Genomic DNA, 23,214 nt, shown 5'->3' on the forward strand with positions numbered 1-23,214 from the left:
TGAGCTCTTTACACTTTGAGGTATGTGGACCCTTGTGTGTCTCTTCATGATGATCGTCTGTTGAAGTGGAAGTAGCAGCCATTGCAATTCTCTTGAGTGGAATCGAGCCCATGGGACACAGGGCATGGCTGATATCATAAGTTCCTGTATCCTTGCAATGAGTAATAGGTCTGCCATGGTGAAGGTAGGATGGAGACTATTAGGTCTTGAATGGTCTTTATCCTTTCCAGAGGGAGGGACACGGCTCCCTTCATAGTGTCCATCAAGGTACCTAAGTGCAGAATTGACTGGGGAGGGAGAAGGTGGCTCTTCCCATGATTTACTAGAAAACCATGGAGAGACAATGAGTCTAAAACAGTGTTTACCGTGTTGGAGGCCTGTCAATGAGAAGGAACAGCAATCAATAAATCGTCTAAATACGGGAAGGCCCTGAAGCCTTCAGTGTGCGACTAAGGCTATCATCAGTTTGGTGAATAGCCTCAGGGCTGATGAGAGGCCAAATGGGAAGGCCTTGTATTGGAAGTGGAGTTTGTTGTAAAAAGAAAATATCTGCAGTGTGATGGATGTATTGGGACATGTAGATACACCTCAGTTAGGTCAAGTGAGGCCATATAGGCTCATGGTTTTAGTGACACTAGTATTGTCTTTAGAGTCTCTATCCTGAAATGACATTTTCAGATGTTCTTGTTGACTCTTTTTAAATCCAGAACTGACCTCCATGACTTGTCCTTTTTGGGCATGATAAACAGAATCGAGTAACAACCCTTGTATATCTCTGGTGGTGGAACCTGTTCGATCTCCCCTATGTGTAGAAGGTGATCAATGGCCTCCAACATCAGGAGGTGTTTGTGTGGACGCTTCGACTTTGGTGAGACTGTGAAGTGATCGTGGGGTGGGTGAATAAAATCTATCCAGTAGCCCTCTGAGATTGTCGACAATACCCATTTGTCTGAGGTGGTGGTCTCCCAGATTGGTGGAATGTTGTAGTCTGGCCCCCACCAGGTTGGACAGGCAGTCAGGATAGCTGATTGGAGCCCTGTTTTCCGGAATTGGAGGATTCAGGGTTGTTGGAGGCATTTTTCCCAAAGCCGAACAGACTGCGACTGTTGATTTGGAGAATATCTTTAATCAGACCATTGTTAGCCTTTTTGTAGTCTGGGTGGTGGCCACCAGATATCGCCCTTCTTTTATTGGCAGCCTTGCAGTGATCAGATTTGGTGGTCCTTTTCCCACCACTTTTAACTGTTTAATAAATAAATAATAAATAAAGCTTTTATTTCTACCCCGCTTTTTGTTAAAACAATCAAAGCGGCTTACAATGTTAAAAGAATACAACGGTTTTGAGCTGTTTGTGGGACCTAGATGTAAATTTGCCCCTTTCGTTTGTGGGAATGGCATCCGAGAATGATCTGGTTGGCACTGAGAATGAGGAAGACTGCGCCTGGTGGGGGGAACCCTGGCACCCCATGATGGTGTTTCTATTGAGGTTATGGGAGGAAGTGGGCTGAGTTGCGGGCAGCAAGCTGGGTGGGCCCTGGGGTTGGAGTGGGGTAGAGGCACTGGTCTGGCCCGCAATGATTGACGCCTGCATGGCGATTATGGAGGCCAAAGGGGAGGAAATCTCTGGTGGGAGGGTGAAGGATGCCAGACGGGCTCAACTGCCTGTGCCACCCCTTCCCGATCTCGGGATGGGAGAGAGTGGCATGGTGTATCTGGGCCCAGAGACAAGGGTTCATCCTCCTCCAGCCGCACCGCTCTGGGAGTCCCCGCTTGAGCTGTGGTTCTGGCTCGCTGCGGGTCCCTCTCAAACTGCGAAGATTCCCCGGACATGCTGGGGCTCTCTTCCACCTCCTCTAATGTAGAATTCCTGGCTTCACTATCTATTCTTGCACTCAGGGAAAAGGGAGGGGGGGAGGAAGGAGGGAGAGGTAAAATCTTTTTTTTTTTTTTTTTTTTGGAGAAGGAAGGAAAGAGAGAATCAAGGAACGAGTTGTCTGGAGCGAGGCAGGAACAAGACTGGAGACACAGGGGGCGTTCCCTCCAATGACGTCACCTGCAAGTCTTTAGTTCCTGCCTGTTGGAGCAAAAAGAGGGAACTGATCCGATTGAGGATTCCTCCCCTCCATCACTGGAAAGCTGTAGTTATAGTCTGTGTCTTTTTTAAATCACTAGATCTACGTAAATCCCAGTTTGAGTTTGTAACACTATGTATTGCATTTTTCATTCTTGTATTTGACTATTTAATCCTTTCTACTTGTCGCTAAATATTAGTCTCTTATGGCATCATGATAGGATATGTATTCAGGTTTATAGCTGTTGTGTTTAAGATGAGAAAAAGAATGAAAACATCTTTGTACATTCAAGTCTGTATTATAATAAGCCCCCCCCCCAAAAAAAGAGTGTGTGTTTAAGTATGTTAATATAACATGACAGGTGCTTTCCCACTATTAGGCCCAGCACCCACTCACAACATCAGAACCAACTTTAGAACAGGAGCTACTTCTAGAATAACAAGAACAATAACCAAAAATAAAACAAAGACATAGGAGTTTATCAGAATCAAGTTTTGGACCCTGCAATTGCGCTAAGGAAGTGTAGAGAACGTTACAAAATGACTGTTTCGCGCAATGTCTTACCACATTGCTTGCTTTTCTGTCATTCCCCCGTAATGTTATGTTAGCTCTACAATTGCGCAAAAGTTGCGATCTGTGTGATGCAAAACCATGCTTAGCGGAACTGTCTACTACACCAGCGCCTTCCGTTTCTGTCGAGCATTTTGCATCAAAATCCTTGCGCATGCCCTTTGGAGGCTTTGGTGGCATCATGACCTTTGTGCTTCCGGGGGAGCGAGGGGGTCCCCCCCATCTTTAGGGTCCTATTTAGCGGAGGGGAGGGGGAGAAGGAAAGAGCCGAAGGAAAAAGGGGAATCTGGATGCAAAGGATGACAGAAGGCAAAAGGGGAAATCAGGGTGGCTTTTGGTGGGGGGGGAGTGGAGAAAGTGATGGAGGAGGAGGAGGAGGAGGAGGAGGAGGAGGAGGAAGGAGCCGTGGGAAGAAGGGAGCCACGGAGGGCATCCTATAATGGAGCAGGAGGAGGAGGATGAAGGACCCAGGGCAGCTCAGAGGGAGGTGAGGGTCGGAGGAAGGAAGAGGAGGAGGAGGATTGCCCACGGAAATAGGGCTGTGGAGAAAAGCTGGGGATGTAGGGAAATGGATGCAGCAGGAGCAGCCTCTTTTGACAATTTATGCACATGATTTTTGGGGTGCTTGTTTTCTTCTTGCTCCTGGAACTTAAGCGCCATTATTATTGTTGTTGTTGTTATTATTATTATTGTTTGTGTTATATGCAGGTGCTACAGTCAGAATGCCTGTGCTGCATTTCCATTTTATTCCCAACTGATTCCATGGGTCAGTTAGAACTGACAGGTCACTCTGTCTCAGCCTCAGTGGAAGGCAATGGCAAAGTGTAAGCAGGAGGAAAGGGGGGCAGTTCAGGTCAGGTCAAAGGCAGGGCATGAACAGAGCTCCCATCAGGCACTTTCCTCCCTTTTTAAATAAACTATTTTTGGCAAAATGAGTGCATGTTTTGTTATTTTTTTTGCTTAGGAATATGTGTGTGTGTGTATGTGTATTTGCCCTTTGCAACAGTATCCCTTTGCTGGAAGTCAGCTAATAAAAGTGAAAGGGAACAATAAAAGGGCACTTTTTGCCTTGGAGAATCCATGCTAAAATGCGAATGTTACAATCGAATGTTACATTTGTGGCTTTTGTCAATTAGGCAATTGGCAAAACAATACATGATTTTGCAAGGAATTCAGGGACAACTCTGAATTGCTTTTAAAAGTCATAAAAGAATGCATGACAATCGCATCCTTTTCTGGCATTTACGGTGATGAAATTATTATTATTATTATTATTATTATTATTATTATTATATGTGCAAGAGGCATTCTGGGGTGGCAATGAGTGGGGGATACAGGATGCATTATTTTTATTATTAAATATATACACCCCTGTCTTGATTTTTAGTTATTTTTTCATTATTTTTATTATTAAATATATACACCCCTGACTTGATTTTTAGTTATTTTTTCAAATAAATAACCTCACGGCTCGGAGGTTCCCTTTTTCTCTCAGCGCTGCCGCTCTTTGGATGACCTTTTGGGGTCCCTGACATTTGCAGCCTCCTAGGTGTTCATGCAGGGCAGTGGAATGGGGCTGGAATGGATGACCCTTAGGGTACCCTTACATTTGCAGCCTCCTCGGTGTTCATGCAGGGCAGAGGAATGAGGCTGGAATGGATGACCCTTAGGGACCCCTGACATTTGCAGCCTCTTAGATGTTCTTGCAGGACAGAGGAATGGGGCTGGAATGGATGACCCTTAGGTCCCTTATTTTTTTTCATTATTTTTATTATTAAATAAAATGGAATGGATGACCCCTAGGGGCCCCTTTCATTTGCAGCCTCCTAGGTGTCCATGCAGGACAGAGGAATGGGGCAGCCTCCTAGGTGTCCATGCTGGAAAGAGGAATGGGGCTGGAATGGATGACCCCTGGGGGTTCCTTACATTGGAAGCCTCCTAGGTGTTCATGCAAGACAGAGCCACCCCCCCTCCCCGGGGGTTGTCCTGGAAAAAGAAGGCCACTGGAAGGGAATGGGGTGAAAAAGCAGCCCTGCATCATGGGAACTTTGCAATCAGTAACTTTAGCGTTGCGTTGCGCTGCTGCCTACCACACCAAACCATTTCGCAACACATTTCGCAAGATAACGGGAGACCATGGCCTGGCTTCCACTTTTGCCCGCAATGCCCAAAAAGGGGAGGAATGACGCTTAAACTACGGGAGCATTGCGCAACGGGCTCCCATAGAAATGAATGGCGTCTGGAAGAACATCGCGCTTTCACATTATTGCGCAACGTTGGTGACGCTAACATTGCGCGATAGGCAGGAAAAATAGCCAAAAACTCACGTCTGATAAACTCCATAGTCATATTAGTCTGTAGAATCAATACATAGAGACATCTTATCTTGAGACTGACTAAAAGAAAGAAATTGGCAGCATGAGCTTCCATAGACTTCAGTTTACTTCCTCAGATACATTTGGTGGAGATCCTGTACAAAAATAAAACAATACAACCCACGGATGAGGGAACCTGCATAAGGGACCCTGACACTAGTTCGGCAATTGAATCACTGACACAGTGATGTCCCCTTCCTCGGATTTCTGGATAGCTACCTGCTGAGAATGCTCTAAGTGGAGATCCTGCACTGAGCAGGGGGTTGGACCTCAATAACCCATGGAGACTCCTTCCAACATGACGGTTTGGCTTCCTTTATTGAATCAATCCAGCTGTAATTGCCTATGATACATAACTGGAAATGATACTTCATAGGAGATGCTAAGAATGATGATTGAGAACTCTTGACAGTTTGGATGGATTCATGGAGTTTAGGACCACCATTTCCATTGACTGTTTAGGTGTGAGAATTGAGAACCTCAGGCTAATGATCCACAACCAACTTAATGTAAAACAAGAAAGTTTATTGTAAGATGCACAGCAGAAGTACCCACAAGCAGGTCTTTGCAGAATCTGAAGGCACAAGGAAAAGTTCCCACTTTAAAACCCCACTCAGGAATCAATCAGCATGGCAACCAGCCACCTTACAGTTGAAGAACCGTTACAGTTTACCCCACGTTCCAAACCCCTTAGCAGGGCCCCATCCACAAGCCAAACCTCACCCTTAATATTCCACCTTACTTTCCCAACCCCCAACACTATACAATAGTTCAACACACAGAACTATCTAGATCAATATATATATTAAACATACAACAGTGATCATATATAAGCTGAATACATGAAGTGAATATTAAATAACTGGATATGTCTAATATTATACTTGATCTTAACTGGTTCTGACATTAGGGTTGTTATATATGATTTCCACCAACTGTGATATCTAACTGGAAATTATATATAACAATTCTGACTTATAGCCATTATTGGTCCTAACAACCATGACTTCATCTAAACCCCTTTTAAAGTTGGCCAAGTCCATCATTCTTAGCAGAGGCATCACTAGGGAGGTGTGGGGGGGGGGGGTCAGAGAGGGGTGTCACCTGTTGGGGTGGTACATCTGTTGGGACTGACATGGCTACTGGGTGAGCGAGAAAGGCTGTTCCCTTTCTCACTCACCCAGCAGCCACCCTGTACTCTAAACAGGCCTTCTGAAGGCTGCAGCGCTGCCTGTCTTAGTAATGGCAGCTGTTGCAGGGGCAGTGCCTTCAGGATCTGCCACTGGAGGATTCTGAAGGTCTTTTCAGGGTGGCACAGAATGGGCATCCTGAAGGCCACAGCACCATCCTCCTGAGTCAGGGGTTCCCAACCTGGGGGTCGCTCGACCCTTTCTTGGGGGTCGCCAGGTTGGGATGCCACACTCCCTCCCCCCCTTTTTCCCTGCGGGTGCTGGTGCTAGCACCAGCACCCGCAAGGAGAAGGGGACGGGGTCGCCTCCTTCCCTTCCCTTCTCCTTATGGGTGCCATCAAAGGTACCCGTGAGGAGAAGGGGATGAGGATGGGGTTGCCTCCTTCCCTTCTCCTCATGGATGCCATTGAAGGCACCTGCGAGGAGAATGGAAAAGGGCCAGGGTCGCCTCCTTCCCTTCCCTTCTCCTCACAGGTGCCATCAAAGGCACCCGCAAGGAGAAGGGGACAAGGACGGGGCCGTCTCCTCCCCTTCCCTTCTCCTCGCAGGTGCCATCGAAGGCACCTGCGAGGAAAAGGGGACAGGGACAGGGCCACCTCCCCCTCTTGTGCTTCTCCCCACAGGTGCCAGGCACCCACGAGGAGAAGGGAACAAGGACGGGACTGCAAACCCCAGTGGCCTTTGCGGCTGGAAGTCCCGCCCCTTCTTCCCCAGTGGCCTCCCTGATTGGTTGGGAGGCCAGGAAGGGGTGGGACATCCGGCCACAAGGCCTGCTGGGGCTTGTAGGCAGTACAAAGTCCCGCCCCTTCCTCGCCTCCCAACCAATGAGGGAGGTCGTGGGCGGGACTTTCGCCCGCAATGGGGGTCACAGCCCAACAAAGGTTGGGAACCGCTGTCCTAAGTAGTGGACTTGGTGGGTGGGGAGGAAGCCAACAGTCTCCCTCCTCTGCTGCATTGCTTGACACTAACGTCAGCAACGCCACTGATTCTTAGCATCTCCTGTTGAAAGAAACAGGTTGCAAGTGTCTAGAAAGTTATTTCTTGGAAGCCTAGAGAATCTGGGGCTGCAATAATGTGGTATTCCTAAAACTCTCCTAATATATTCTAAAGAGTAAAGATATACAACTGAGCACTAAAGTTAGAATCTGTCAATCCATGTATTCCCCATGTATGGATCATGTATGGATGTGAAAACTGGGTGGTGAAGAAAGCAGATAAAAAGAAAATCATTTCATCTGAGATGTGGTGCTGGAGATGAGTGCTGATGTGGACAGCCAAAGGCAAACAAATGAGTCCTTGAACAGAGCAATTCTGAATCCTCCCTAGAAGCCAAGATTGACTACATTGAGGCTGCCATACTTTGGTCACATCATGAGGGCATGAATCATAGGAAAAGACAATAATGTTAGGAAAGGTAGAAGGCAGTAGAAAAAGAGGAAGACTGCACGCCACATGGCTAGACTCAATTAAGATGGTCATGTACCTGAATCTACAAGACAAGTGGAGCTGTAGAGGGTATGGATGCGTGGAGACATCTCGCCCACAGGGTCGCCATGACTCAAGGGCAGTCAAGATTTTTGTCAGTCCAGGACTCTTCTCATCAGGGTTTCTTGATACTCAAAAAACATGTTTCTTGTCAAAACTTTTTAATATAGTCAGCCCTCAGCATCGGTGGGTTAGTTTAAAATGCTGTAACTGACTTCCAAATAGTTTATTTGATTTTCTTGTCAACAGACATCTCACTCTCATGACTCAGTGCCATGATTTCTTCTCCAGAAGCAACAGTTGGGATTATGGATTACAAACCCCTGGATCAAGAACAGCAGTCAGGGAGTCAGTCAAATAAGAAAGTGCATGGCAGGAGGTGCTGGGCGACTTCTTTCCATCAGGACCCTGACAGGCAAATTGTGCTCTGAAGGAAGCTGACTGACGAATGGGTAAAAAAAAATCAAAGAACTGAAGTAAAGAGGAACTAAGCCTGATTGGAATGCTGGTTAAAGATGTTCTGATGTTTAAGTTGGAGATGAGACAAGAGAGTTTGTGTTTGGGATGTTTTTGTTTAGAGAGAGTAGAAGATGAGGAGTGAAACATCAGTAGTCGAACTCAGGCCTCACATGTAGAATGGAGATGAACAGTGTGAAGCACTGAGAAGATTGTGAAGTCGAAGGCTTTCATGGCTGGCATCCATAGTTTTTTGTGGGTATTTCGGGGGGGCTCTGTGGCCATGTTCTATAAGAGTTTCTTCCTGAGGTTTTGCCAGCATCTGTGGCCGGCATCTTCAGAGAATGCTAACCTGGAAGAGAATGGGTATATACTGTCTGACCCTGGGTGAGGAGGAGTGATTCCCCTGTTAATATGTGCATTGTTCTGTTGTTGATGGCCTCCTCAGGGCAGGAGGATATGCAAAAGAGGATTAGAGTCAGCTAACTGGTGATCATTGTCTGCTGGGAAAGCCTCTGATCCTGAGTGGTTTCTCATTTGAGAATACTGAGACTATTGTTGGACTTCAGCTCCCAACAGCCCTAGCCAGCAAAGCCAGTTGTGAGGAATTCTATGACCTGCAGTTCAATAATGTCGGGAGGACTGAAATTTGTCCAGCCCAATGGAGAAGGTCACAGGTTTCATTTCATTTGTAACTCTGCTATGTTGCTGGGGGTGGGGAATTATTGCATTGAAAGGAAAAGTTGAAATAGGTACACATTGCCTTTTGGTCAGACATGTTAGGAGCCATCTGTCTAGAAGTTGTCTTAGATGGCTGTCCTGATGTTGGACTGCAACTCTCCTCAGTCCTAACCAGCATAGCCAATGGTGGGAGATTGTGGGAAGTATAGTCCCAAAACATCTAGAAAGTCACGGTGCCCATCTCTACTTTAGGCAATAAGAGAGCTAGGTAGCCACATAATCTGACATGAAGTGAGGCAGCATCCTAGATTTCCAGTGTTCAGGTTTGAAAGAATTGCCATTCTTAGGATATACACAGGTAAGTAGGTTTAGAAGAGATTTGCATTTTTAAAAATGAAACAATGAATCTTCCTGGTCAGAATTCCAGCCATCCATATTCAATTCCATCCTGCCCTAGTTTTTCATCTCCCCAATAAGACAGCATTTCATGCTTCCTAAGCATGCTTAGTCCTCACTGAGATGGATTTTTGTAGGTTTTGAAGCTTTTTAAAAATGTATATAATAAAACCCTGGTTTTCTCCCGATCCCATGCTGTGCCTAAGCACTTTTCTGCGTTGAATACACAAGCCATGTCATTCAAACATCACAAACAGAAGAGATGATACTGCTTCTGACGGGTGAGATCTTCATCCAGCTCAGTACCATCTACTCTGACTCATGACCCCAGAGTTGCTTTATCTCAGAAAAACAACTGTGGCAGATTCATGGGCTACTGTCATATTTTGGGATCCCCTGGGGACTGTATGGAATATCCAAAAACACACAGTGGCCAGAAGTCCACCTCTGGTTCTCAAAAGAGATCTCTTGATGTTAAACAGTACAGGGAGGCCTTGAAACCTACTGAAAAAGTAAATTGTTGCACCTGGAGTCTTTCTTGAGCAGCAGTTCCTCCTCTTCTTTGGGGCAGAAAGAAATCATGGTAGTGATTTGGAAGGTTTTGAGGACCACAAAAACGTCTTTGGAGTGTGCCAAACTTTGCCCATCCCTATTTTAATAGGAGATGCTGAGGCTTAAAAATCTCAAAAGAATAGCAGAATGGATGAACTTTTATTACCTTTGTACGCTTTCAGGAAGAGAGTAACTTGTGACAGCCAAGAGCCGGAGGAGTATTTCCTCTGGAAAAAGGAACAAAGGCAGCAATTAATGAGGCTGATCCATATTGTGTCAATATAGATATTGGTAAACATTAAGAACATAAGAGAAGTCAGATGTGCATCATGTGGCCAGTCAGATGCCCCTGGGAAGCCCACATGCCATGCATTAGCAACAGTAAGAGAGAGATAACTGCTTTTAGCACACTGTTATTAAACAGAATGTCTTATGACATAGAAAACACAGTGCATGGTAAAAGAAAGCAAACACAGACTGAGGCTCTTCAAATGGATCCAAAAAGCTGAACCAGAAAGCAGCTCTCATTGTGGCTTGTTTTTCCCCCAACTACAGTGAGCAGACTGAGCACATATATAAACATGCAAACAAGCCAAGGAATATTCTGAAAGAAAACTTTCTGTGGCAGGGTACAGACTGCCCAAAAAGGGTGGCCTGCCAGCACCTGGTTTTCCACCAGAGGGAAGCCTCAGCCACCGAACGGCGGGACTTCCCGTCAGCGGAAAAAGAACCCGCAAAAAGCGGGTTCTTTCTACACCACGATGGCAGTGTAATGAGTGTGCCACAGTGCGTCACTGGCGTACCCGTTGTGCAAGTGCCTCGCCATTTGTACAAGGCACTGCCATTTTGATGCCCTCGTCATGTGCGAGGGTTGCGGGGCATCTAGAAGTGCCGCCCTGAGGCAACCCTCGCATGTGACGAGGGCGTCCTTTCCGGCCCATCTGGACCAGGCCTGTCTTTTCTTTCAGTCCAAACTCTTCTGAGTTTATGAGAGGCTAGAACTTCCAAAAACTGCTAAATTCAATAGATTATAGCTGAAACATTAGAACAGAACAGAAAAAATACTGAATTTCTTGGGACAGGGAGATATTCTTGTTATCTGCCATCAAATCAAATTCAGCTTTCAGTGACGTTATGAATAAGCAGACTCCAAGTCAGCTTGTTATAAACTACTCTGCTCAGGTCTTGCAAGCTCAGAGCCATAACTTACTTGATTCCATTTGTTCACCTATAATGTTGTCTGCCTCTTTCCCTAATGTCTGCCATTTTACCAAAAATTGTTGTCTTTTCTAATGAGTCCTGACATACCATAGTGATATGCTGAGTGAGATAGGGTGAGATATTCTAGGTGATAAAAGATTTGCCTATTTAGACCATGTAAATATTAATCCGAGCATGATAGATAGCATAAAAATTTCATAGATATGTACTGTAGAGCCTTCTCTGTTGTGACACTCCAGATACAGAATGCTCTAACAACAACAACAACAACAACTAACAGTACATGCTTTATACACTAGAGCAAAACATTTGACTGCACAGATCACAAAAAACTATGGAAGGCTCTTAAAAACATGGAAGTATCACTACATCTGAGTGTGTGATGAGAAATCTATACTTAGGGCAAGAGACCACTGTTAGAGCAGAATACGGAGAAACAGAATGGTTCCCAATTGGCAAAGGGGTCAAGCAAAGTGACATTCTATCACCTTTTTCTTCAACTGCAGTATGCAGAGAACATCTTACGAAGAAAAGGCTTGGACACAGAAGGAGGAAGAGCGAAGATAGGAGGAAGGAATGTCCACAATCTAAGATATGCAGATGACACCACACTGCTAGCAGAAAACACCATAGACTTGGAACAACTATTAAGGAAGGTTAAGGAAGGAAGTGCAAAAACAGGTCTACTGCTGAACACAAAGAAAAAATAATGACTATGTAGGAGCTATGTAAAGATTTGCCATACCTTGGGTCAAACATTGATCTGAATGGAGACTGCAGCCAAGAAATTAGAAGGCTAGGAATGGGGAGGGCAGCTATGAAAGAACTAGAAAAGATCCTAAGAAGTAAATTGCACAAGCAATGCATTCCCCATCACCATGGACAGATATGAGAGTTGGACAGTGAAGAAAGCAGATAAGAAGAAAATCAATGCATTTGAGATGTGGTGATGGAGAACTGAGGATGCCATGGGCAGCCAAAAAGTCAAACAGACTCAATCAGGAAGGTCAAAGGCATGAATTTGGAGGACAAGAGCAAAGCAATGGAGGACAGGGCGTCTTGGAGATGTATCATCCACAGGTTTGCCATGAGTCAGGGCTGAGTCGAGGCCAGCTAACAACCACTACCCTGTTTTATTGCTGAGTGTTCATAAATTCTCTTCTCTTACACTTTGAAACGTGTTTCTCTTTGAACTTAAAAAAAATGGGGGGAGGAGACAGGGAGACCTAATCAGCAGAGCAGTTTCTCCTCTGAATGGAAAGTATTGTCATGGGAGGTTTTGAATCTGAAAGACAGCACAGAGCATAAGAAGGAACATGGCATTTCTAAATTATGGGTGTATTTCAAAAGCAGACATATGGTTTGCACATATGGAAGTATTTTGAATTCTAAAATTAGTTAGGAACTGGGGTGTACTTTATTCCAATTTGGTAGCACTTTAGCAAGTGGTAAAACTACTGTACAACGACTAGTACACAACAATGAAGAGAACTATTATAAAAATCAATACAGAGCAATAGAAGAAAACCGGGGGGGGGGGGAGGAAGGAGAATGAGAGACATCTTCCACAAAATCCAGAACTGAAAGGGAAGTTCAAACCAAAGTCTGGGATACTCAATGGCAAGAAAAATAACATATTACAAGATCAAGAAGAAATAAAAAGATGTTGGATACAATCGACAGGAAAGTTGTATAAAAGGGATAAAAAAAAATAATGAGACATGCAATGACGAACCATAGTAATATGAAACCTGAATTCTGAAAATATAAGTGGAATCTACATTAAAAGAAATAGGGAAAAATAAATCACCAGGAACAGATGATATTCCAATTGAACTGCTACAATCCACACAGACAGAAGCAACTCTAGTGCTAACTAATATATGTCAACAAATATGTAAAACAAAAAAGTGGCTAACAGATGGGAAACAATCAATATATATCCTCATTCACAAAAAAGGAGACACAAACGACTGCAGCTATTATAGGACCATTAATCTCCCAGGGAAGCAAAGTTATGATCAAAATTCTCCAAAACAGACTCCAATCATATATGGAGAGAGAAATGCTAGAGCTGCAAGTGCAGTTCAGGAAAGAAAGAGATACTAGGTTTGCAAATATATAATGGCTAATAGAGCATACAAAGGAATTCTAGGGGAGAAAGCACGATGTGCTTTATAGACTATAGCAAAGCATTTGACCGCACAGTTCACAAAAAGCTATGGACAGCTCTTAAGGTCACAGGAATGCCACTACATCTGAGAGTCGTGTTGAAAAATCTGTACTTGGGACAATGTTAGAATAGAAGACTGCTGTAGAAGAATCATAGAAATCAAAAGAAGACTAGGAATGGGAAGGGCAGCTATGAAAGGACCCAGAGAGTGAAGATATACAAATGAATGCTAAAGTTAGAATCATCCAGGCCACAATATTCCCCATCACCATGCACAGACGTGAAAGATGGACATGAAGCAAGCTGAGATGATCAAACTGAGGCTTTTGTACTTTGGCCACATCACAAGAAGACACGACTCATTAGAAAAGACAATAATACTAAGAAAGGTGGAGGGTAGTAGAAAGTGCAGAAGATCACATGCCAGATGGGTTAGACTCAATCAGAGAGGTTATGGGCCTGAATTTGCAAGACCTAAGGAAAGTCGTGGAGGATAGGGAGGCCTGGAGATGTCTCATCCACAAACTACTTGGATATTTGGGCATCTAATTTTTTTCTTTATAACCTCTTACAAATCAGTGTCTACCCATTTCTGAGTCTCACTGAAAAATAGATCATACCATCATAAGGTTGATCTTAATATTTAATGTATGTTTTTCGTATAATTTGAACATACTGGAACAATGGGGGGTGGGAAGCAGTTAATCATTATAATCCAACATTATATCACTTTTAAGAAAAATGCATCTAACTCCCTCCTTGCGTCTTTAGCTTTCCTTTAGTCCAGCGGTTCCCAACCTTTGTTGGGCTGCGACCCCCATTGGGGATGAAAGTCCCGCCCGTGGCCCTCCGATAGGTTGGGAGGCCAGGAAGGGGCGGGATTTTTGGCTGCAGTCTTTGCAGCTGGAAGTTCCGCCCCTTCCCAGCCTCCCAACCAAATAGGGAGGCCACCAGGGGAGAAGGGGCGGGACTTCCGGCCGCAAAGGCCTCAGGGGCTTGTAGCCCCGTCCCCTTCTCCCCGTGGTTGCCTGGCAGCTGCGGGGAAAAGAGGAGGAGGCAGCCCCCACCGTCCCTTCCTCCCCGCGGCTATCTGGCAGCCGCAGGAAGGCAGGGAAAGAGGAGGAGGGACCCCCGCCACTTCCCTGCCTCCTCGTGGGTGCCTGCACCCATGGGGAAGCAGGGAAAGAGGAGGAGGCGGCCCCGCCTCCATTCCCTTCCTCCTTGTGCGTGCCTGCGCCAGCGCGGGCACTCGCAGTGAGAAGGGAAAGTAGGAAGCCCCGCCCCTTCCCCTTCTCCCCAACACGATGCCTGCTCCAGCGCCGGCACCCGCGGGGAGACGGGGAGGGGGGAGGGGGAATTCCCAACCTGGTGACCCCCCCAGAATGGGTCGCGACCCCCAGGTTGGGAACCTCTGCTTTAGTCCCACATGCATGTCTAATTATGGAGACTATCAGACGAGGGAAAATTGGGGAAGAAAAAGGCATACTCCCGGCAAAGTTGTGTAATCACACTGAAGATTTTCAGACGTCATTGTGCTTATCCAGGACTTAACCCATGAAGATAATAATATAATATAATATACAACTAAGCACTAAAGTGAGAATTGCACAAGCAGTGCATTCCCCATCACCATGTACAGATGTGAGAGTTGGACAGTGAAGAAAGCAGATATGAAGATCCAGGAATGCTTCAGCCAAAAACCATTCCTGGGACTTCCCCATGAATGGGGAGCATTCCTGGATCTTCATGGGTTAGGTCCTGGATAAGCATGAGGTGTCTGAAAATCTTCAGTGCGGTCGCACGACTTTGCCAGGAGAATGCCTTTTACCCCCAGCTCCCCCCCCCATCTGATAATTTCCTATATTCAGCTTTCCTTTTCTTCCATATCATGACTAGTCAATCCCATTTAAGATCCCTATTACTTTCACTCCATCAACCAGAATTTTCTGTTCATGAGAAACTAGTTAATCAGAAGTGATCTCTTTCTTTCTTTTACCACTTTCCTGAAGACAAAATTTCTAGCAAATCAAATCAATATTTCTTGTTCTTTGCTGTAGCTGTGATTTAATAAATTTCAAAAAGGTTTCAAGTTATTGTACACCACCAATAAATTATTAAACTGTAGTTGGCACTTAGTATCTGCGGAGTTCCATTCAGGACCCAGCTCCCATGGATTAAAAAAACTGCAGGACCTCAGGTCCTGGGTTCTAAATGGCGCTGCATGCACACACAGCAATTAGGGGCAATGGGGCTTGCTGTCTGTGGATGCTTAAATCCATGGGTGGCAAGTCCACGGTTTGCGGGGGGGCAGACTGTATTACCAATTCTTCTGTAACTACAGGCAACAAAACATGGTATATTTTGTTTTTTGTCTTGTCCCATACTACTGGAGTTGAAAATTAAGAGAAATATGATACCTAGACATAGAGGGATACTAGATATGATTTGTTACATTTTTCAAAATAAGATATGATTTGTTACATTTTTCAAAATAAGTGAACGTTGTAGACAATGGTGGTTCTGTCTCAGATAATGGTGGGAGGGGAGGGGAGGAGACGGGGAGGCAAGGATCATGTAATATTCTTTCTTTACGTAGAAAGTTCTTGAATTGTGCTTATTTTGAACATTTCTACCTTGTTTAATTCTTTGGGAAAATAGAAAGCATTGATAATAATCCAGCTGCTTATTGCAAATACAGACAGTTTAGACAAGTCACTCACATGGGGATTAGAAGGTAAAATACAGTCCTTTGTGTTATTAAAACTGGTTAACATCCAATCAATAGCAATGATTATGAAAGATCCATTAAGCTGAGCACATGCCCACAGGAAATGTGCCAGTTTACAGTTTGGCCTACTGGAGCAAAAGCCATCAGTCAATTGATGTCAAGGTTAACTGGTTCCGTCAAATAGTGGAAACGATCAATCAGTATGATGAAATGTTTTGGTTTTGTTATGTAGGTGTCTATTTCCCTGTATTTTTAAAACATACCAATTTTAGTGTGTATTTGTAAATTTATTTTTAGTTGTTTAACAAAGAATTTTTGGAAAAAGAAATGCTGAAGAAGAATTTTGTTGTTTATCTGTTAAATTACAGGAAGGGAGAATTATTAATTATTGACATCCAACTTTTGTTATATCTTGTTTTTCAGAGTGATCCACCAGTTACTCAGAGTGTTGGTGGTATACTTGTGAGAAGAGGTTTGCCACTGCATTCCTCCGAGAGTAAGAGAGTGCAACTTGGCCTAGGTCACTCAGTCAGTTTCTATGGCTGAGCAGAGATTCAAGCCCTGGTCTCCTGGAATCCTAGTCCAACATTCATACCATGGCATAATGCTGTTCCTAATTTACACTATTATCACTGCCTTATTGTTTATAGTTTGAGTAAGATGCTATGTAATGTAGGCGTGGGACAGACAGTCCCAAAGCGCCATGCCACCGCCGATTCTAGGGTTCGAGATGGCACACCAACCACATGAACCCTAACCCTAGACGGCGTGGCAGCGTACTAATGGCAGCGTCCCGTGTACATGGGCACCGCCATTTTGATGTAAGCGACGTGCAGCATATACACGTAGCTGCATGTCACGTACATCACAGGTGCACCATTGGTGCACTCGTGACAAACGCCCAGCAACTCAAAGACAACCCGTTTTTTCTGGGTTCTTTTTACTCCAGAGGGATGCCGCGTGGTTTGGCGGTTGTGACATCCCTCCAGAGGAAAATAGGCCGCCGGCAGGCCGCCCTATTGGGGCAGTCTGCCCCGGGCCACAGTTTGCCTACGTTGACTCTTTGAAACCACAACTCTTTGAATAAATGTGGAGAGGGGGTATGCTATGGATAAATAGGCAGCATCAAGTGATTTTATGAAAGACTAATCAAATTATATCACATTAAGAGATATAATTAAATATAATAAATATTAATAAATAAAAAACCTTTTTAAAAAATTATTTTAAAAGAGAACGGAGGTGGCACCCCATAATATAGGATTCAATACTGAAGAAACTACATAATTCTGGGCCGGTACAGTTAGGCACAGTATGGCGGCTTCACGGCATCATGTGGGTGTGGCATTCAAACGGCGCACTGTCTCACACTGCCAGGAAGCTGCACGGCTGATTGCACATGTGCCAGCTTCATAGCACCCTGGCAGCATGACATTTAGACGCCATCTACTGCCACACCACTGCAAAGCCCCAGCGTGGCAGGAACAGCCGCCCCAAAAAGGAGTGGCAATTTGCTGCTTCTTTTTTGTGGCAGCAAAATGGCAGTGTGGGGCTGTGGTGTGCAGTTGCTGCAGTGCCCACCTGGCTCTTTGAAGGGCAGTGTCACACCGCCCCTTCAGGGCAGTCTTGGTCATAGTCTTCGCCCCTTTGTCTTGGCATACTGCTTGATGTGAGACCAGCAAGAAATATAGATAGGATAATTAGAGATAAGGGAAAAGTAAGTGGAAAGTAAAGTGGACACCAAGCTCACATTTCTGTGACCAAGAAGCGTTGTTATGTTACAAAATAACCCAAAGGATAATTAGTAAAGCAGAGTGCAAATCCCTTCCCAGCCCAGAAAGAGAAGGGAAGAATGTACCATACACACAGAGATGAAGACAGGAACTCTGTGTTTAAAGAGAAGGCTGATTTGCTTACCAGTTCCCTTAGTCCCATATGGTAGCTCATAGAGTGAGGGGGTCTTTACCCAGAAGTAGTCCTTTAGCTGTAAAAATAGTGGATGATCCCGTGTATAACTGCAATGAAGGCAGAGGAGAAGATCATGCAAATCTGGCATTCTCTACACTCAGAGACTGCTACTGCCTTCTACATCAACCCACCCTTACCCACCAGAATCTCTATTTAGCAATGTTTGTTTGATCTCACCCCATTTTTCCTGTTCCTAAGCACAAGAACAGTAAGAGATCTACAGAGGTTTCTTTCTGTAACAGACGCCTAGACAGTTACTCACTTTGCTATGAGCTGTGCAGCTTTCTTTTCTACTTCTCCCAGAGGACAAGTCATCTTTTCATCTTGCATAATGTGAAAATCAAAACTGCAAGAAAAACAACAAAGGGAGGACAATATAACCATGTAGTTCATTTATTAACCTAGACTGCTCCACTCACGGAAACTGCATAGACAATCTCAAATAGTGGGTGGCTTTCATTTGGAGGATGGCACAATCCAAGCTGGGAATTGAGAAATTTGGTTTGAGAATGCCATTTACCAATGCCAACTAATCCATCACAGTTTTATCTGAAAGTGGATCAGCAGTGCTGTGCAAAATGCCATTTTCTACCAGGGAGAATTGTCTTAGCAAAGCTAATTCTTTTTACATTTCCATCAGTGGCTGGCAAGACGCCTCTGGAAGCTGACAAGTATGGCATGAAAATAACGAAAACCACAAGTTTCTTCCAAAAGTTAAGTAGCTATGCACAGACAGGGGATGTCTTGAGCAAGCAAGATGGGATGTACACTGGCCTATGACTATAATAAAGATTTTTGGACTTTGAGAAGAGGTACATATCTCCCTTAATGCTTGCAAGGAAGACTGAAAGTAAATACAGCCTTATTGTTTTACTGTGTTTTTGTGTTGCTTTTGTGTGAACATGGGAAGCTGCCATTGGTCCATCTAGCCCAGTATTGTCAACACTAACTGGAGGTGGCTCTCCAAAGTTTCAAATAGCGTTCTTTTCTAGCCCAACTTGGAGCTGCCAGGGATTGAACCTGGATCTTCTCAGCCTGTGTTCTAAACTATACTAAACTATAATCCCATCCTGTGGGATTTTTAAAAAATATTTTCTTTTTCTTTATTTAATTTATATTCCGCCTTTCTCCTTTTATGGGATTCAAGGCAGTATGTAGAGAGATCTTGTAGCACCTTTGAGACTAACTGAAAGACCCTGAAGGCTAGAGACAGTCTGGGGATCCTGTTGGTCTACCGTCCACCCCGTGGGCTAACAGACTCTCTAGCCGAGCTGACACAGCTGGTCTCGGAACTGGTGTTGGAGTCTCCCAGACTTCTTGTTCTGGGGACCTCAACATCCCTTTCGAGGCCGGCTCACAAAATCTGACGGGTGCAGCTCGGGAGTTCATGGCTTCCATGACGGCCATGGGCCTGTCCCAGTTAGTCTCAGGTCCAATGCATTGCACAGGTAATACGCTCAATGTCATCTTTAGTACGGATTGGGAGAATCCGTGGACAGAGGTATGTAGTACCTCTGCCTTGTCATGGACGGACCATTTCCTGGTCGAGGTCTGACTTAAGGCAACTACCCAAATCTCCCCCGGGGTGGAGGACCTATTAGGATGGTCCACCCTCTAAGGCTGATGGAACCCAAAAGGTTCCAAGAAGCCTTAGAGGGGTTTATGGTTGGATCTGACAGCGATTCTGTTGATGCCCTGACTAACATCTGGGATAATGATCTCTCCAGGGCTATACACAGTATCGCTCCTAAGCGTCCTTTCCGGCCCGCTTCTAATAAAAAACCCTGGTATACAGAAGATCTCCGAGAAATGAAGCGGGCCGCGCAACAACTAGAGCGCAGCTGGCGGAGACACCAGCGCTTATTCGACAAGACACTCCATCAGGCTCTTTTGAAGTCTTATAGAGTGGCAGTAGGTGCAGCAAAGAACTCCTTCTATGCTGGACGTATTGTGTCTGCAGAGTCACGTCCAGCAGAGCTGTTCAGGGTGGTTAGGGAACTGACTCAGCTTCCTCCCGCTCTGAACCCTATTTTAGAACCAACTAAGGCCTGCTGTGACGATTTTAACAACTTCTTCGCAGATAAAATCTCTCGGATAAGGGCTGATCTCAACGCTGGCATTTCAAAAGAGACAATAGAAGTGGTGTCCAGAGCTTCTGTGTACTCCATTAAACTGGATGATTTTGAGTTTGTTGATACCGATGAAGTGGACAAGCTTCTTGGAAGTGTTAAGAGAACGACGTGCTCTCTCGATCCCTGTCCCTCCTGGCTGACCGCACAGGGTGGTGATGCTGTAACATCATTATTGCAACGCATAATCAATGCATCATTCAGGGAGGGTAAATTTCCATCTAGTTTAAAATTAGCAACAGTCAAACCGTTGCTAAAAAAAACCTCCCTGGACCACCGATAAGAAACAACTATAGGCCGGTTTCACTATTGCCATTTTTAGGTAAGGTGATCGAGAGAGCGGTTGCCTTCCAACTCCAAGCTGTCTTGGATGAAATCGATTATCTGGACCCATTTCAAACTGGCTTCAGAGCGGGTTACGGAGTTGAGACTGCCATGGTCGCCCTAGTCGATGATCTCCGTCTGAGCATCGACAGGGGAAGTGTGACCTTTTTGGTGCTATTGGACATCTCAGCGGCTTTCGATATCATAGACCAGGGGTAGGCAACCTTTTTGAGCCGGGGGCTGGGTTGGTGTCCCCCAGACAACGGGGGGAGGGGCCAAAGCCAAAAAAATAAATAATTAAATAATTAAATAATATAGGACAACATTTTCAAATGTAGGACTCATTTTTTAAAAATGGAGGACATGCGAAAAAATTTGATGATTTAAAAAAAAATGTTAATAGAAATGCATGTTTCTTAGGCATGATCAACATGGAGGACATTTGGGCATTATTTCTAGACAGATGGCAGAAATGGACTTCCCTTTCTGGCCAACCCCCCCTACCCCCATTCCAAACAGCACATTTGGGCATTGAACATGGCTTTACTTAAGATGGCCTCTTGCATATTTCAGAGGCTTATTACATAACCAAACTCTTTGAGTTTCACACTGAACATGGGTTCACATGGCCATGCATATTGAACATGTCAAGGTGGTTTCACAGTTCTTGCACCAAGTGTACTTCTCAGAAGTGTGTACTTGGTCAAGGGACTTTGGTTTTTCTTCACTGCGCATGAGTTTGTAAAAATGACAGCAATTTACATTGGCCTTGCCTCAGAGGCTTGCTGATATCAGTATCACCATTAAAGAACCAAAAACACACAGAAAAGGCACTTTGGAAAGTCACACTCTCTTGGCTTAAGAAACAGTGCCTGCATGCCTCTCAAGCTGACTCATATCATCATCATCATCACCATCACACTATCACTGTCAAAACAAGGGAGACTTGTTAGCATTAAAAGCACCCAAAACACACTTTGGAAGGTGACACTCTCTCGGCTTAAGAAACAGTGCCTGCATGCCTCTCAAGCTGACTCTCATCATCATCATCATCATCATCATCATCATCATCATCATCGTCATCACACTATCATTGTCAAACCAAGGGAGACTTGTTAGCATTAAAAGCACCCAAAATAAAATTTTAAAAAACCTTGAGGCCTCTGGCCACTCACCACCTCTTCCTTCCTCCTCTTCCTTCTGCTCCCCCCTCCTCCTCTTCCTCCTCTTCTTTCTTCTTCTCCTCCTCCCCCTCCTCTTTCTCCTCCCCCCTCCTCCATGCACCACGCGGCCTGGGGGCAGGGTGGAGAAGGCAGAGGAGAAGGAGGTGGGCGGCGCGGGCCAGCACAGGGAGGCGGGGAGGGCAGCGCGGGCCCGCACGGGGAGGCGGGGAGGGTGGCGTGGGCCTACGCGGGGAGGCAGGGAGGGCGGCACGGGGCTTCCCCCTTTGCCTCCTCTGCCCCAGGCCGCGCAGCCCTCTTCTTCCTCCTCCACGTGGTGGAGGAGGAGGAGGGCAGCGTGGTCAAGTGGCCCAGGAGGAGGAGGAGGAGGAGGTGGTGGCAGCGGCGGCAGCAGGACCAGGCTGGGGCCAGTCCTGCCGCCTCCGCGGGCCGCATCTGGCCCATGGGCCAGGGGTTGCCGACCCCTGCCATAGACCATGGTATCCTTCTGGAACGCCTGAGGGAGTTAGGCATCGGGGGCACTGCGTTCCAGTGATTCCGTTCCTACCTCTCGGGAAGATTCCAGATGGTGCAGCTGGAGGACACTTTCTCCTCTAAGAGGGAACTAACATCTGGTGTCCCTCAGGGAGCTATTTTGTCCGCCACTTTGTTTAACGTTTACATGAAACCGCTGGGAGAGATCATCCGGAGACACGGGGTGTGGTGTTATCAGTATGCTGATGACACCCAAATATGTTTCTCAGTGTCCCCAACTGATGCAGTGACTAAAGATGGTGTCTCTCCTCTGAACGCCTGCCTGGAGTTGGTAATGGGCTGGATGAGGGAAAACAAACTCAGTTTGAATCCAGAGAAAACGGAAGTACTTGTGATAGGTTCCCCAGGTCTGGGGAAGGAAATTTGTTCACCTGTCCTGGACGGGGTCACACTTCCCCTGAAGGACGAAGTTCACAGTCTAGGAGTACTTCTGGATTCGTCCCTGCAGTTGACATCTCAAGTAGATGCGACGGTCAGAAGTGCTTGCTATCAACTTCGGTTGATACGCCAGCTACGACCCTACCTGGGCGAAAGGGACCTTGAAACTGTGGTACAAGCTCTGGTAACCTCTCACTTAGATTTCTGTAATGCGTTCTACATGGGGCTACCCTTGTACCAAGCCTGGAAGCTTCAGCTAGTACAAAACATGGCAGCCAGATTGGTCACTGGTGTTTCCAGGTTTGACCATATAACACCTATTCTGAAAGATCTGCACTGGCTGCCTATTCGCTTCCGAGTGCTATACAAGGTGTTGGTTATTACCTATAAAGCCCTACATGGCTTGGGCCCGAGTTACTTGAGGGACCACATCTCCCCATATAATCTGCCCCGCACACTCAGAACAACCGGGAAGAACTTGCTAGAAATTCCATCATCTAAATATGCTACTACATCCCAGAGGGCCTTCTCAGTAGCGGCCCCACAAATCTGGAACAGTCTTCCCAAGGAACTCCACCTGATCACCCCCCTAGAAACATTCAAAAAGAGGCTAAAAACTTTCCTCTTCTGTCAAACCTTCCCCTTTGGAAAATGAAGTTGTGTATTTTGATTCCATCAACCTTCTGCCTCACCCTTTCGAATGATTTTTTTTTAGATTTGTATATTGTATATTGTGTTATTGGTTTTATCTATTTTATGATGTGTTTGTAACTGGTTTTAAATTTTGTGTACACTGCTTTG

At 45.4% G+C, this 23,214-nt stretch overlaps 1 protein-coding gene across 4 annotated transcripts in view; it reads right to left on the reverse strand.

Moving 5' to 3' along the window:
• ST3GAL4 (ST3 beta-galactoside alpha-2,3-sialyltransferase 4) overlaps positions 1 to 23,214 on the reverse strand; it is a 113,386-nt gene that overhangs the window by 14,246 nt on the left and 75,926 nt on the right. For all 4 annotated transcript variants that reach the window (XM_042471468.1, XM_042471466.1, XM_042471467.1 and 1 more), the window contains 3 exons: positions 18,130 to 18,213; positions 17,817 to 17,914; positions 9,944 to 10,004 (listed from right to left, as the gene is read on the reverse strand). In XM_042471468.1, coding sequence (XP_042327402.1) covers positions 9,944 to 10,004; positions 17,817 to 17,914; positions 18,130 to 18,213 — 243 coding nt within the window. The remainder of the gene's footprint in view (positions 1 to 9,943; positions 10,005 to 17,816; positions 17,915 to 18,129; positions 18,214 to 23,214) is intronic.

Source organism: Sceloporus undulatus, chromosome 6 (genome assembly GCF_019175285.1).
Source record: "Sceloporus undulatus isolate JIND9_A2432 ecotype Alabama chromosome 6, SceUnd_v1.1, whole genome shotgun sequence".
NCBI lineage: Eukaryota > Metazoa > Chordata > Lepidosauria > Squamata > Phrynosomatidae > Sceloporus > Sceloporus undulatus.